Source organism: Schistocerca gregaria, chromosome 11, assembly GCF_023897955.1.
Source record: "Schistocerca gregaria isolate iqSchGreg1 chromosome 11, iqSchGreg1.2, whole genome shotgun sequence".
Classification (NCBI taxonomy): Eukaryota; Metazoa; Arthropoda; class Insecta; order Orthoptera; family Acrididae; genus Schistocerca; species Schistocerca gregaria.
In genome coordinates, this window is record NC_064930.1 from 98,944,190 (window position 1) to 98,958,653 (window position 14,464).

At 38.8% G+C, this 14,464-nt stretch overlaps 1 protein-coding gene across 1 annotated transcript in view; it reads right to left on the reverse strand.

Moving 5' to 3' along the window:
* Window positions 1-1,271: 1,271 nt before the first annotated feature.
* The window catches only part of LOC126295046 (RNA-binding protein 25-like), a gene marked incomplete at its 5' end in the record, with an annotated part of 17,862 nt that continues 4,669 nt past the window's right edge, over window positions 1,272-14,464 (reverse strand). The window contains one exon of the mRNA XM_049987295.1: window positions 1,272-1,895. Coding sequence (XP_049843252.1) covers window positions 1,272-1,895 — 624 coding nt within the window. The remainder of the gene's footprint in view (window positions 1,896-14,464) is intronic.

A 14,464-nucleotide genomic window follows, 5' to 3' on the forward strand; every position in this document is an offset into this window, starting at 1 on the left:
TAACTGTGATTTGTCGCAGTTAAGAATCGCAGTTAATGAATCCAGGTCTTGTAACTCTCTCCACTCTACCACAGCTATTTCTGCGACTTCAGATGATTTCTGTGACTCCTGCGATTTATCACCGTATGAAAAAGTTACACTTTTCCACACGGAAAACTGCATGTCAAGAAAACTGTTCATGTTTTATATTTGTTCTTTCGTTGCTTTTAATTTTATATTAAAGAAACAATTGTCACAATATTAATAGTGTAATAATAGTAGCCATACAGTACCGTAATATTTCATGATTAGAAAACGAATTCTAATGTATTATTATGTTCACAGGTACCTGAACTACGTTTCAGTCACTCAGGTAGCCATAATTCAAAATATCGTTGTCAAAAACAGATCTGGAGAAATTGCCACTGCAACTTTAGACTGTCTTTGTTAGATGAATGGTTAGTGTTTCAATGAACTTAATTACTTAAGTGAGATCATTCTTGCAAATATTAAACATCCCCCCATTGAGTGGCTTTCATTACAGCAAATATTAGCAATACTACTCTGTCAATTACATTACTTAGTGACAGCAAAAATGTTTAATAATCCTTGTGATTTTGCAGACGCAGTTCTGACTCTGATTACTCGTTGCTGTATGTATTTATCCACATCAAGGCTCTTGAGAGAGAATCGTGAAGATTCAAGACAACTTGTGGCTATTATGTGTCATACGGCATTAATAACACACTTAAGATGTCCAATATACATTTATTTTAGCACAGCAGAAAGCGAATCCTTGCTGCAGTGGATACACCGGTTCCCGTGAGATCACCGAAGTTAAGCGCTGTCGAGCATGGTCGGCACTTGGATGGGTGACCATCCAAGCTGTCATGTGCTGTTGCCATTTTTCGGGGTGCACTCAGTCCCGTGATGCCAATTGAGGAGCTACTCGACGGAATAGTAGCAGCTTCGCTCAAGAATACCATCATAACACCCGGGAGAGCGGTGTGCGGACCCCATGCTCCTCCTCTCCGCATCCTCCTCTGAGGATGACACGGCGGTCGGATGGTACCGGTAGGCCACTCGTGTCCTGAAGACGGAGTACAGAAGAAAGCGAATACAACATGGCAGTACAAACGTTGTGGGCCAAGTGGGCATAGACAAAGATGAATCAAAGATGATCGAGTCCAAAGATATGGTGCTTCACGCGAGAGGCGCCACAGAGGCCGACCCCCCCACTCTCCCCCCCCCCCCCCTCCCACGCAAGTGCAGACCTGCAGAGGGAAGCTTCTTCACTCGAACACAAAATCTTTGTGCCAGAGCAGCGGTTGAAAGCTGCCTCCAGCGGGAGAAGTGGGCGCCTTGGAAACCGGGCCGACAGGGTCACATGTGTCGGACTCCTGCACAGACAGTGAAACGTCGCACGAGGTCACGTCGGCGGCGACAGCAGGCGTGGCGGCGGCGATGGCAGGCAGATCGGAAGCGTCGGAATGCTGTTGGGAGAGAGACCATGCCGGTCTTAAGCGGTTAACAGAAACTGTTTGAGGTTGTCCATTGAGATATATTATGATGGTATTCACTCCGCAACGTAAGGTGCGATGCAGCACCGAGTAAGGTGGTTGCAAAGCCACACGCACGGGGTCGTTGCGCAGCATCACGAATTCACATGATGCCAGGTCCTTGTGGACGAACAACAGCGGTGTGGTATAAGGGCGAGTTGGGGGTGGTCGTAGGTGAATGACTTGTGCACGCACCCATTCCATAAGTGCCAGAAGGTCGATGGCGTCAACTGGCGGTGCGTCTTCCACGAATTCCGCTGGCAAGAGGAGGGGCTCTCCATAAAGGATCTCTGCCAGCGATGCACTCAGGTCATCCTTGTGGGCAGAATGGATGCCGAGTAAAACCCAAGGGAGGGCCTGAGACCATAGCCCACCACTCTTAGAGGACATGCACCTTAAAAGTGCTATAATTGTGAAATAAGTGTGCGGAATGAGTGACTGAATTGTCTTTAATTGAAGTTATTAGGTGATCTTAAATGAGTTAATAATGAAAATGTCATTTTTCCCGTCTTAAGCCATTCTATACCCGCAAATTTTCTTCCATTTAATTAATGGTAAAGACTTGTTGGAGAGTGATGTGTCCCCCCCCCCCTTCCCCCGCTTTCTCCGCAACCTTGGTGTGGTGACACTGACCTGTAGCATAACATGAGATCTAGAGTATGCGTTTTGGGACTTTTGATGTGAAAGTGGGAAGTACAGGTCTTTCAGTTAAATATGGAATGTAAGTGCAGTACCTGAAGGTAACGCAGAAAATGCTTAATTGTGTAGGTGGCAGTAATGTCAGAAAAAAGTTCTTGGGTGTGCAGTTACCATGTAGAACACCAGGTGTAATATTTTTCTCCAGTCCAGAACTGTGTCAGAACAAAAGTGAGGCATTCATATGACTCAATAATATTGTTTTCATTTCATTGTACTTATACGGATGTCTGAGTTCTGCTGTGTTCACATTGCTAAGTCCTGTAGGCATGTGGGGTATTAACTACAACTGTCTTTTTGGAAGCAGAATCAAACACGTTTTTTAGGTTACTTGTCTCTAAATGATATTTTCGGGAGAAAAAGGCGATGTTGCTTCTTTTTGATATAATACATCTGGAGTCACAGCTGTGTTTGACCAACCATAACTGATGCTGAAAGTGCATGTTGTCATACAGTAGGCACTCACAGTACATTGATCTCGTGAGACCCAAGATTCTTATAACGAAGTACTAAATTCCGCCAAGAGATGGCACACGGCGTTGAGTGTGAAATGCTACTTCCGACTGCTAATTATGACTGAAATCGCAGTAAGATTCTGTAAAATTGTTATTGTGATATCAGTGACTTCTGAATCACTGTGATTTGTAACATATATGTGATTTCCTGCCCACCACTACCGAACATATTGTATGGGATAGAGAAACAATTAAAATCGCTCAAAAGAGGAAAGCCCGCTGGACCTGATGGGATACCAGTTCCATTGTACACAGAGTACGCCAAGGAACTTGCCCCCCTTCTTGCAGCGGTGTACAGTAGGTCTCTAGAAGAGCGAAGCGTTCCAAAGGATCGGAAAAGGTCACAGGTCATCCCCGTTTTCAAGAAGGGACGTCGAACAGATGTGTAGTGCTATAGACCTATATCTCTAACGTCTATCAGTTGTAGAATTTTGGAACACGTATTATGTTTGAGTATAATGACTTTTCTGGAGACTAGAAATCTACTCTGTAGAAATCAGCACTGGTTTCGAAAAAGACGGTCGTGTGAAACCCAGCTCGCGCTATTCGTCCACGAGACTCAGAGGGCCATAGACACAGGTTCACAGGTAGATGCGGTGTGTCTCGACTTCCGCAAGGCATTCGATACAGTTCCCCACAGTCGTTTAATGAACGAAGTAAGAGCATATGGACCATCAGACCAATTGTGTGATTGGATTGAAGAGTTCCTAGATAACGGAACACAGCATGTCATTCTCAATGGAGAGAAGTCTTCCGAAGTAAGAGTGATTTCAGGTGTGTCACAGGGGAGTGTCATAGGACCGTTGCTATTCACAATATACATAAATGACTTTGTGGGTGACATCGGAAGTTCACTGAGGCTTTTTGCGGATGATGCTGTGGTGTATCGAGAGGTTGTAGCAATGGAAAATTGTACTGCAATGGAGTAGGATCTACAGCAAATTGACGCATGGTGCAGGGAATGCCAATTGAATCTCAATGTAGCGAAGTGTAATGTGATGCGAATACATAGAAAGATTGGTCCCTTATCATTTAGCTACAAAATAGCAGGTCAGCAACTGGAAGCAGTTAATTCCATAAATTATCTGGGAGTACGCATTAGGAGTGATTTAAAATGGAATGATCATATAAAGTTGATCGTCGGTAAAGCAGATGCCAGACTCAGATTCATTGGAAGAATTGTAAGGGAATGCAATCCGAAAACAAAGAAGTAGGTTACAGTACGCTTGTTCACCCACTGCTTGAATACTGCTAAGCAGTGTGGGATCCGTAGCAGATAGGGTTGATGGAAGAGATATAGAAGATCCAACAGACAGCATCGCGGTTCGTTACAGGATCATTTAGTAATCGGGAAAGCGTTACGCAGATGATAGATAGACTCCAATAGAAGACTCTGCAAGAGAGACGCTCAGTAGCTCGGTTCGGGCTTTTGTTGAAGTTTAGAGAACGTACCTTCACCTAGGAGTCGAGCAGTATGTTGCTCCCTCCTATGTATATCTCGCGAAGAGACCGCGAGGATAAAATCAGAGAGATTAGAGCCCACACAGACGCATACCGACAATCCTTCTTTCCACGAACAATACGAGACTGGAATAGAAGGGAGAACCGATAGAGGTACTCAAGGTACCCTCCGCCACATACCGTCAGGTGGCTTGAGGAGTATGGATGTAGATGTAGATGTTTGTAACGGTGTATCTGTGAGGAATCACGTTTTTGTATATCTTACGCACTTGTAGTTTGTTTTAAATAAACAGTCTTAACAAGAATCGAAACAGATTCGCAACAATATACGCTGTTAATTGAAAGAAAAATCTTAGTGCATGCAATGAAATAAATTTTCAGTCTAAAACTGCAAAATAACAAAGGATGAAATTAAATAAATGTACTACGATACTTATTACTGTTCTATGTCAGTTGATGGGACAAATAAGACTACCTCAAAAACATGTGCATCATAAACTAATAATTATATGAACTACTTACTGTCCAGTGACTGGATTACAATCGTTTCTCTGAAGATTTCAAGAACATGCTTTTCTGACACATGTAATCTCAAATGACGGTATTCAAAAAGCTACAGTTGTTTTTGGAGCGCTTAATTTTACCTTCCACATTTCGTTGTAGTTTATGCACATTCCTCAAGACCGCAGCTAGTGGTCTAGTGGAGCAGGCACGGTGGCTCAGCGTGTTCGGTCAGAGAGCTAACTGCCCTCTGTAATAGAAAAAAACTGAGTAACCGGATCAATGATGAACTAGAACGGGTGTTATGCGACGTCCGCCTCGAACAGATACAACGATGAATAACGAACAAAATGAGATTTTAAAAAAAGTGGACAGCGTTGCTGTCTCTGGCTCAGGAGGTCCCGGGTTCGATTCCCGGCTGGGTTGTGGATTTTTCTCAGCCCGGGGACTGGGTGTTTGTGTTGTCCTCATCATTTCATCATCATCATCATTCGTGCTTGTGGCTAGTTTGGATTTTGTAAAAATTGGAAGTTGGTACAGGCTCTGATGACAGCGCAATTGAGCGCCCCAGAAACCAATCATCATCATCATCACATTCCTCGAGTGCGCATACAAAATCGCTGCATAACTTCATTATTGCACACATTGCACTGCACGGTACACATCTTGAAATGCACCTACAAGTGACTGTCCCTGCAAGTGTGTGACATCACTTGCGCTAAAAGACAAGTCACGCCCCAACGTCGACAGACGGCTTTGGCTCTGCACTCGTTATCCTTTCTATGACGTCATGAGCGTTAACCAATCAGCGTCAGATACTGGCGCGCACCCTGACACAGGCGCGTCTCAATCCTGCGATGTGACAATTCGGTTGTTGGAGCAAGAAGTTGTCTCCTTGTGTTTTTTGCAGATATTCGTATGTTACGTTCTCCAGGTAATATGCGAGTTGGGATTACCAACATGAATATTTGTTATAGAATTAACAACTCATTATTATTATTATTATTATTATTATTATTATTACAGCTGATTTGAACCTTTGAAACAGTTTACTGATATATTCTGATGCTGCGGTACCAGTGACTCTTCGTGACAGAGTTGTATCGGTTCAGTGTTACTGGGCACAGCTGTACGTGATTTTATTCCGTATTTAATTTCCTTTGATTGTATCATCTTTAGCACGTTTGATTATGGTGTCGGACGGCATGCAAATTTAGTATGTAATTGTTTCAAGTTTTGTTTTCACAAGTATAAAATTGGGTTGTTTTCAATGACTTTTAGAATTGCGGAAGATAGGTACTCAATTTTTAAACAAGTTTTTTAGTGAATTTAATGTGTCTATACTGTTCCTCAATTACGAAAACTGTCAGGTGGTCGTGTATGATTAGCGTTTTTTTTTTTTTTTTTTTTTTTTTTTTTTTTTTTTTTCAAGTGCGCTCTGTTTTACCGTGTCTGATTGAATCGTTACATTTCTTTTCCGTGACTTCGTAAACCAACGCCTGATATTGTGGTGCGTTATTTGAAGTTGCTGGAGCAGTTCTCTGTTCTGTGATGTCCAGCCAATGTGAAAGTCTGTGCTAAATGCTTCGTGACTGGCGAGAACAGGGGCGCATTCAAGTTCCCCAAGTCACTATAAGTAGTATGATTGTACTGTCTCGCACACCACATGTGATGTAAGGAATATGAGCGCAGAGCGACCAGGAAAAATAAGTGTTTCTTGTGATCTGATGCGTCGCTGCTATGTGTTATAAAGAGAGCAGGTGTGTAGTAGTGCTTAATATTTCCGATACGAGTGCCTACGGTTATTACATCATTTCAGTTATAAGAAGAAAATTCTAAAGAAAGTATTCAGTATGTTGCATTTTATGTAGATTTTCAATGTGCTTTGAGTATTCGTGTACTTCTTTCTGCTATCTAATTTACCAAATTCGTTGCAGCAGCAGTTCGTAGTAAACTGCGCGTTTTAATGTTGTTTTTTTTTATGTTGAGAAACAGTGAAACACTTTTCTTGAAAGATGAGAAAATGTTATTCCGTCAGGACAAAGTGTAGTTTTCACCAATAGGAAACATTCCACTGTATCTGCACTAAACAGATCATTCATCACATGCACTGTTAGAAGGATGTCATTTCAGTAATCACATCATCACAGAAAACTAAATAATATTAAATCTTGATGATACTCAAGAATCAATTATTTTACTGTGGATTATCTTTCCTTAGTGAATGCATAAAGATTCCATCATAACTAAAGTTGCTCTAAACTATGTATACAACAGTAAGTAAATGTAGACGAAGACACACTCAAAGTAACAGCTATGTCAAAAATGCATACTAAATTATGTGCAAAAAATATGGTTCACTGAGTGATGAACAGTCTGTATGGGTGGATTTACATTTTATCTGTCAAAATATAACGAACAAATTACAGATATCAAATGCAACATGTATGAGTAAGATCAGTACAAATTTGATTCAGTTGTTATCTTTATTAATATAAGTGACATAACTATTGGGGTACAATATACATATGATATCCTTAAAATAAATCCACAAGCATTCCCATTTTAACCTTTAGTTCAATTGAAAAATTAAGTTCAACTATAGTAAGTGGCTTTCTTTAGTGAATTTATTTTAATATTTAATTTGCCTTGATGGTTCATAATGTTGAATTTAGTATTAATGGGAAAAATTATATATGTCTGCCATAGTTTTCACAACAGAATTGTATACCACAAACCAGTGGTATAAAGTTGATATTGATTTGTTTCTGTTGCATGTAATTTTGGGATTGTATGTTCTCATTCTTCATAACCTGAGAACTGTGAATTAGTTCATGCTATTGGCCATTGTGTTTATCAGCCAGTGTCAGATTTTTCTCCTATGTAGTGGCTCATTTGCTGGAGGCAGTAGGGACCGAAAATGTTCTCTTTGAGCTGTGCTCCACAGAAACAATAGCAAGTGGCTTTGACATTTTCTGATTGCTCGTTTTTCAGAGGTGTAGAACTGCAGTCATGGACCAGGACACAGCTATGGGTATAGAGACAGATGGAACAGATGAGGCAGCTAATGGGTCAGGCTCCATGGTAAGTGGCATAATTGTATTTACCATTGTTTCCTTAATGTTTGTGTGCATTATGGGATGTGTCCCGTCACAATTCAGTCTAATAATAAAACGTTTAGCAATCTGATAATGTTAAATATGACACTTGAAACACTGCAATAAAGTATGGTTTATGTTAAACATAATAAGGACAGAGGGGAGTGTTTGAATTTAATGTTCTGTAAATGTGCAGAAATTCTTAGTACCCTGCCCATTTGTATTCATGGTATGTTTCCTTGTTGTGGGGTTATTCTGATCTATTACATCAACTTAAACAGAAACTTAAATGACCAAATGGGTTTCCTTTGGCATCCTTCATGGACCCAGTTGCAGAAGCATTGTGATAGCATTAGTGCAGCATTTGCACACATATATAGTTAGTCTGTACAAAATAATTGATCAGCTTGGAATTAATTTGACCAACAGTATCACAACTGTGATCTTAAACTGACTCTGTGGCATTTATAGGAATATAATCTAACACAACAAAGTAATAAGATGATTAAAATGTACAGACACTAGAAATTGGCTCTGACATTTACTGTAATGTCATATATCATCATAACCACCCAAAAAGGCACAGAACAAATTATTTATTTCATTTTTCTATTGTTGATAGATGATGTGTGTCATAGCCTAGGTTTTAGATTGTTCGTGAGATCACTTTTTGTGCAAGTTGGTGAAATGAACAAATGGGAGATTGAGAATAACTGATTCTTAGTGTGGTGCATGTTTTATGCCAATGGAGTTTCTGATCTGGGGTCATCCCCATCATTTTGGTAATGTCATGCATCTGTCTATGTAGCTGGCACTGACAGGTTCATCAATATTTGCTGGTAAATATTTGTAAAAAAAATTACAATTTTATAGGTTAAATTAATAGTCTTTTCAAACTGATTGAAAATTCTAAAGTTCTAGAACACCATTTCATTTAGACATTGGTTAAGCTTGGAACTGAACCTTGTAACTATTGAAAGGCCACCAGAAATCTTCTCACATTACGTGCCACTAGTTGTTACATTGAACATTTTCTATGCATTTTCAAAATGTGTTTAGATATTATATTTGTTGAAGGCTATGTACATTGCCAAACATACTTTTTGTTGGTGGATGTTTTGTGTAGTAAACAGAAGCATTTGAACATTGTTTGGCTCGTCCATTTGAAAATGTTAATATTGAATTTCCATTCATGAAATAAGCTGGTTATTATTATTATTATTAATCAGCTTAAATTAATACAAAGATCTAATTACAACAAAAGTTTACTATTCTTTTTAATCAGTTAACTACCCTCTCTATTCAGGGCGTCCTTCTTAAATGCACTGCAGTACTCCTTCATTGATACTGTCTTACCAAGAACAACACGGTCTGCCGCATGTCCCATCTGCTAGCTGGTTTCCATCAAAAATTTTACTTTGGATTCTGTTGATTTGGTATTTCAACATAACTATGTTCATACCAACACTTTGTCTCACTGTTTCCTTTGTCTTCAACTTGGCTCTCAATTCATAATGTTGTCATGGCACTCCATTGTAAATAATATATTTTCACAGTTATGTCTTCCTTTGAAGTTAGAATTTAAAATCCATAGTTCTGATCCATAGCATAGGACCGATTCAAACATTAGCCTACCATATCTTTTCTTACTGTTTGAAATCTTCGTGTCCCACTAATAAGAATTCATATGCCCTATTACTTTCCTGTGTTGTTGTATTCTGTATTACTTATGTTTTATGCAATCCACCTCAGCATCTACATCTATACTCTGCAAACCCCTGTGAAGTGCGTGACATAGGGTACATCCCACTATACCAGTTATTAGACTTCCTTCCCATTCCATTCACACATGGAATGTGAAAAGGATTGTTTGAATGCTTCTGTGTATACAGTTATTATTCTAACTTTATTCTCATGATCCCTAGGTGAGTGATACATAGGGATTTGTAGTTTATTGCTAGCATCATCATTTAATAAAGCTTTGTTAATAGACTTCCTAGGGATAGTTTGTATATTGTCAAGAGTCTCTCAGTTCAGTTCCTTCGGTATCTCTATGACACACTCCCATGGATCAAACAAACCCATGACCATTTGTGCTGCCATTCTCTGTAGATGTTCAATATCCCTTGTTAGTCCAATTTGGTGTGGGCAGTATTCTAGAACAGGTTGCAGAAGTGATGTGTAAGCAATCGCCTTTGTAGACAGACTGCATTTTCCCAGTATTCTACCAACAAACCTAAGTCTACCAACTGCTTTACCCATGACCGAGCCAGTGTGACATTCCATTTCATGTCTGTACAAAGTGTTGCACCCAGGCATTTGTGAGTTGGCTGATCCAAACTTTGACTCATTGATATTACAGTCATAGGATACTATGTTTTCTCATTTTGTAAGTGTACAGTGTTACATTTATGAACACTTAAAACAAATTGCCAATGTTTGAACCACCTTGAAACCTTATCAAGATCTGACTGAATATTTATTCAGGTTCTTTCAAAGAGTACTTTATTGTAAATAATTGCATTAACAAGTCTGAGGTTACTATTAATATTGTCCGCTTGGTCATTAATATAAAACATGAACAGCAAAGGTCCAAACACACTTCCCTGGGACACATCTGAAGTTATTTCTACCTCGGATGGTAACTCTCTATCCAAGGTAACATGTTGCAGTCCTCAATCCAGTCACAAACTTTGCTTGATACTTCATATGATCGTACTGCCCGCTCCCGGTAGCTGAGTGGTAAGTGTGACAGAATGTCAATACTAAGGGCCGGGGTTCAATTCCCGGCTGGGTCAGAGATTTTCTCCACTCAGGGACAGGGAGTTGTGTTGTCCTAATCATCATCAATTTCATCGCCATTTACGCACAAGTCGCTAAAGTGGCGTCAAATCGAAAGACTTGCACCAGGCGAATGGTCTACCCGACGGGAGGCCCTCGTCACACGACATTATTATTATGATCGTACTTTTGACAATAAGTGTGGGTGTGATACTGAGTGAAATGCTTTTCAGAAATAAAGAAATACTGTATCTATCTCACTGTCTGTACTCAAAGCTTTCACTACATAAAGTGAGAAAAGTGCAACTGGGTTTCACATGATCGATATTTTCGAATCCATGCTGTTTGGCATTGAGGAGATCATTCTGTTTGAGGTAACTTATTATGTTTCAGCTCAGAATATGTTCTAAGATTCTACAGCAAATCAATGTCAAGGATACTGGACAGCATTTTTGTGTGTCACTTTTACTACCTGTCTTGGAGATAAGTGTGACCTGTGTTTTTTGTTCCAAGAACAAGGCAGGTTTTTTTTTTTTTTTTTTTTTTGTTTGAGAGATCTGTGAAAGATTGTAGCTAGAGAGGAGCTAACTTGGCTGCAAATCCAGTATAGAATCTGACAGGAATTCCATCAGGCACTGAAGTTTTGCTCAATTTGAATGATTTCAGCTGTTCCTCAACACCACTGACACCAACACTCATTTCATTCATCTTTTCTCATAGTATGAGGATTAAATTGGGGCGTTTCCATTTATAAAGCAACATTTGAAAACAGAATAGCATTTCAGCTTTTGCTTTGCTGCCCTCAGTTTCAGTTCTTGTCTCATACACTAAGAACTAGGCACTAACTTTATGTATGACCAGAATTTCTTTGGGTTTCACGAAGAATCATTCGAAAATCTTCTGCTACACTAGTCATTGGAGGCATCACACATTGTTGCCTTGGCAGCCAAATGCATTTTATTGAGCAGCTCTCTATTATAATACTTTTTTGTTTGCTTTAGTTGTTATTTGTACTTTAGTAATCATTGTTGTTACAACTGTGTCATGATTTGTTGTGGACATCCTGAAAGAGGTCAGGTCTGTTTGTTGCCATTAGAGCCTTCATGAGTGGGATTCCTAACTATCTGTTCTAAGTAGTTGTCAGAGAATACATTTAGAAATATTTCACAGGATGTTGTATCACACCCACCACTAACAAAACATAATTTTCCCAATTAATTGTTGGATGATTAAAGTCTCCACCAATGATTACGGTATGCTTGGGAAACAAGTTATCTCTAAAGTTTTTGGTTACATTAAGTGATGAGGTTGGTCGGTGATAAAAGAATCGATTTATTTTTTGCTCACCCCTGATACTGAGTCTTTTCCAAACAATCTCAACTGCTACATCAGTTTCTGTCTTAATAGATTTGAGTTTGTCTACTACAACAAAAACATTGCCTCCATTTCCCATTTGCCTATTCTTTCAGTATACACTTAAATTTTCCAAAAAATTCAGTGCTATCAATTTCAGGATTCAATAAGCTTTCTGTCCCTACTATTATGTGAGCTTAACTGCTTGTGTCAATATATGTCCCTAGATATTTAAATTTTACCTCTGTTCTCATAATTGGTCCATCTTTGATGTCTGCTTTATATCTATTGTCACTATCCGCTACCAGGTTTTTCTTAGTGATATTTGTATTCCCCATTTGTCATATTCATGAGGTAAATGTCTTATCATACACTATAGATCAAACTCTTCTTATAATAGAATTGTGTGGTCATCTGTGAAACTTAATGAAAACATGTATACATCAGTAACAGTGATTCCCACTCCTGCAAAGCTGTTCTTATGCCTTTAGAGACCTGCTTGAACAATATGGGTTACAAGCTGCACACTTTTCTCAGACCTTTTGTGAAATGATAGGTTCTGCTAACTTTGACCCTGTTTCAATTTGTACTTTCTCTCTGTACAATTTAACAATAATGTGTAAAAGATGGTAATCCATATCTCTATCTTTCGAAGCTGTTTACTGTTTTGTTGTCAGAAGTGTGTTACAAGCTTTAGGTAAATCTGTAAAGACAACATGTAATTCCTTCTCTTCTGCTATAATTTTCTCTGTTAGCTGTTTTAAAGTAAAGATTGTCTGTACAGGATTTGTTTTAGCTAAATCTACTTTAGTTTTCTCTAACATGGGGGCCAAAATTGTCTTATTTTCTCATGCCGAATGTTGCCAAATAAATGTCTTGCTGTGCAGTTCATACTTAGGCCTCTGTACAAGTTAATGTCATTTCTGTTTCCATTCATGAAAATGGAAACTATATGTGATGATTCCTGCTCTCATGGTATTTCAATCCATTGGCAACAGTTGCTTGTAAGATGCATTATTCTTTTCTCTGAATGGTGTCCTCCAGCTTTCAATAAATAGATAAATTGACAGGTATGTTTTCAGTGCCAGGGCAGAAAACAATTGTGTTTTCTGTTCTTGGGAGAGTTATTGCCTTGAAAATAGTGTCAAGGGATAGTCTCTAAGCAGCTGTGTTTTATTACTGAGTCTTAAGACACAGAAGGAAAAAAAAACCTGCTGCCATAACTTTCTCATTTCTGCCAGTATGGATGGAAATAAAACTATGTTTGTGTGGTTGTTTGGAAAATACTAGAAAATATGGTTTTTCCCTGCTTCCACGGCCTGCTTCCATCTGTTTTGAGGTGTGTCTAAATTATGTTTATCATTTAGTGTTGCCAAATACTGAGCCAAAAGTTAGTTTCAAATTACTTATAGCTTGTCTTACTGGATTTCCTGCTGTTGTCACACATCCTGACGGTTGTACAGTCAAGTGAGCGGGCAATCTACTTGTGAGAAACCTAAAAGATTAAATTGTAGATGTGTGTTCAATACAAACTAACATGAGAGGACATAAATCTTGCTTAATGCTCACATGCATTTACAGTTTTAACTTTGACATTGTGGCAATGCTGGTACTATACATACTTTTCATTGCTAAATGTTTGCAGTGCTTTTAAGCCATCACATATGTACTTGACTGCTCTAGATTTGCTGCAATTATATGAATTGTTTGTATGTTAATATTCTCACAGAAATTAATCATATTATGCAGTCTCTGTTTTGTAATCAATGAAAACCATCGCCACTATGATTCAGGTGCGTTTATTATTGATGTGTCTTAATATGAGACTGAAAATTCGCCAACAGTCTAACTAATTCTCACAAAGTGGCTAAAATGTGCACAAAAATGAATAATCACCATACATAATGCCAAAAGGCACTTTCTGGAACATAATGAGCACAGTGAAACACTTCACTGATATTTCACATCATGTTGTATTCCTTATAGGCACTGCTGGTTGAGCTTGTACCAGGTAGTCAGCAAAGTAAAGTGTTTCAGTGTGCGCAGCATGTTCCAGAATGTGCCTCTTAGCACAATATGCCTTTAGAGTCATGATATCCACACTTTTATGCCACTTTGTGAAAAATTGATATGAAGACTGTTGGCGAATTTTGAGTGTCAACTGAAGATGATCTATGATAAAGCTAGATTTGATTTAACAAACGTATCTGAAATATAGCTGTAGTGGCTTTAAACAACATTGATGTGGAGACACAAAATGATCAGGACTCTATATTTGATACATATATAACTCATATTTTGGTACTGTTAGCAGAATTAATGCTACCTTAATGTCGCCAGTAACTACTGGTGACTTACACAATCTCACTTTGATGCCCTCTCTTTGTTCTTGTTTCAATTTCTTCAAATTGTGGCACATTTTTCCCAGTAGTTTTAAACTTGTACCACTCCTTAAATTTAATGGGAATACTGTCTGAGTTCTATGAAAATTTGTCCGTCAGATATGTCTTTGTTAAAGTGA